Raw genomic sequence first — 2,213 nt, 5'->3', positions numbered from 1 at the left:
ATAAATATGCGAGTATACAAAATAAGACTATGGGACAATATCCGAAGGTTTTTCCTTCCTTTTGGGAAAATTTGAAAAATTTTTTTTTGCTTATATTTTTTTTTTCTTGAGCTTCAGGGGCTGGTCCTTTCTATAGTCGGCGGTTCCCACCTCGCGCTCGTCCGCACGCGTTCTGTTCCCTGTACAAGGTTTGGCAGCGCTGCATGACCTCCAGGATTTCTTGTCCCCGGCCCATTCCCAGTCGGGGTCGAGGTGCACTGCTCTCTGTTCCGACCGGCGGAGATGGTCGAAGTCTGTTAGCGTTGTGGGCGATCACCTCTGGGGGATCTGAGTTGCCGCTTGGATCACAGTTCGGCCTGGCCGTCGTCGATCGCATCCCTGACCTCCTCTGGTTTTGAATTTGGATCGCTCGTATTTCGGCGAGCTCGTTGACTTCATCCACCTCCGCTCGTAATTCAGTGGAGACCTCTGCCTTCTGAGGGAGAACGATTATTTCGGGATATCGGGGTGTTGTCGCCCCTCGAACCCGTCTGATGGCGTGTCGCAGAGCACGTTCGTCCACCTTGTGCTTTGGGTCCTCTCGGCGGAAGCTTGGGAAAAATATTCCCTCGAGATCGGCGTCATCCAGATCCCAGAGTTCAGTGGATTCCGCCATCGGTTTGTCTGGCAAGACATAAAGAAAGGTGAAATTTAGTAAGCAAAAGTTCACACACTACTTCAAGAATTTATGGTTTATGTGAGTGACCCAATTTCGCCGCGTTAACTCTGACAGATATACCCGCATTCACAATATTCCTAGAAGAGTTTTGACCGATTTGAGCCATTACTATTCTCCGTCCTGCTCTGTCCCTTCCGCTGGGCTCCAGTTTCTCCCAGGCTGAATAGTCACCGTGATCGATAGAGTCGAATTTTCGAGCATTCTTTCTAGCATTCGGGAGTGCAAGATTAGGCAATCGCCTGACCCGGTGATTTTTTTGACATCACTCGTTATACTTCTCGGGATCGATTCCCACACCACGAGTCTGCCCTTTCCTCTAATCTCGATTTTCCCTTTAAACTTTTTCGCGTCTTGTCGAGTTCCGACGTTTCTGACAACTACATAAAGGAGGTAGGCATTTTGTATGTTCTCGGTTTTTATAATTTGGATAAGAAAGTCTCGTTGGTAACAGTGTAGCCGTGTGAGCCAAGTTAACGGCTGAATTGAATCTAGTCCAACAATCAGCATTCGCGCAGACTCATGATTTAGGTGGAGTGAGAGAGAATGACCTTCCATTAAATGAGGGACTACCTGTTGGTGGCTCCCTTCCCATGGACAGAAATCGTCCATAGTAGGACATGAACATGTTTTGAAAGAGCATCCTCTTTCGTGAGCCTCTCGCTCTCTTAGGATATGGGATTCAGTACACCCGTTGTCCCTATACTTACAGGGTAGAGCCACGATTTCGGCCAATTTCTCCAAGGCAAGATTTCGATGGTTACCCATTTCCCCACGGCAAGTCGGACACCATTGTACTAGCTCCTTGCATCTAGAACAAATCATATGACCCGCCGGACACTGATACATCGGAGGCGACATGTGTTCGTAACACACAGGACACTCGAATAGGGCGACCAGTGCGGGATCCAAAAGGGGACGTTGAGCGGGTCCTCGCATGGTGTTCGCCGTTTCAGTAGGAGTAGTAGCCGTTGATTCTTCCATGGTGGTTTCTAAATAAAGGAAAAGAAAGATAGTTGAGTCTTAGTTCTTCTCTGGTGAAACTGTACACAAAATTATCGTTAAGGAGGTACGGGTCCTTCCTCGCGATTTTACAAACGCCTCATTTGAGTAGGAATTGTTTCGACTCCAACGGGAAAAGCGACGGACTCTTCCCGTTTGGGTCTCATTAACATCGACCGCCCATTTTTTAACTCATCTAGAGTCCTCGAAGGTGGACTCGTCTCCACGGCCACTGGCATCAACTCGATCATTTCTCGGGGAGCGGATTCCGCTCTGTTTTCTTGACGGAGAGGGGGATATGTGATTACCGGTCTTCGTCTCCTTACACAGTTGGATAGTTTGCGACAGCTCCAAACGATCGCGAGAATAGCTACAATGCTTACAACAGGGACTATGAGTGACAGATTCCATGTGGAGAATGGAGAAGTCCATACGTTAGAAGGTTTCAAAGCGTTGGTGTCAGTCTTTATCGATCTTATTTCCTGACTTATGTCCC

General features: G+C 48.0%; 1 protein-coding gene across 1 annotated transcript; it reads right to left on the bottom strand.

The window, feature by feature from the left end:
- Positions 1-826: 826 nt before the first annotated feature.
- Positions 827-1,699, bottom strand: LOC136984866 (E3 ubiquitin-protein ligase SIAH1A-like). The gene has a single exon (XM_067282004.1). The coding sequence runs from the start codon at positions 1,697-1,699 to the stop codon at positions 827-829; it is 873 nt and encodes a 290-aa protein (XP_067138105.1).
- Between the last annotated feature and the right edge of the window lie 514 nt (positions 1,700-2,213).

The sequence above is a fragment of the Centruroides vittatus genome, unplaced genomic scaffold (assembly GCF_030686945.1).
Source record: "Centruroides vittatus isolate TY-2023 unplaced genomic scaffold, ASM3068694v2 contig_934, whole genome shotgun sequence".
Lineage (NCBI taxonomy): Eukaryota > Metazoa > Arthropoda > Arachnida > Scorpiones > Buthidae > Centruroides > Centruroides vittatus.
This window is presented reverse-complemented; position numbering and strand designations above follow the sequence as displayed.

What these genes read in the sequence shown, in the direction of transcription:
- LOC136984866 (XM_067282004.1), bottom strand. Translation starts at nt 1,699, where the DNA reads ATGGAAGAATCAACGGCTACTACTCCTACTGAAACGGCGAACACCATG.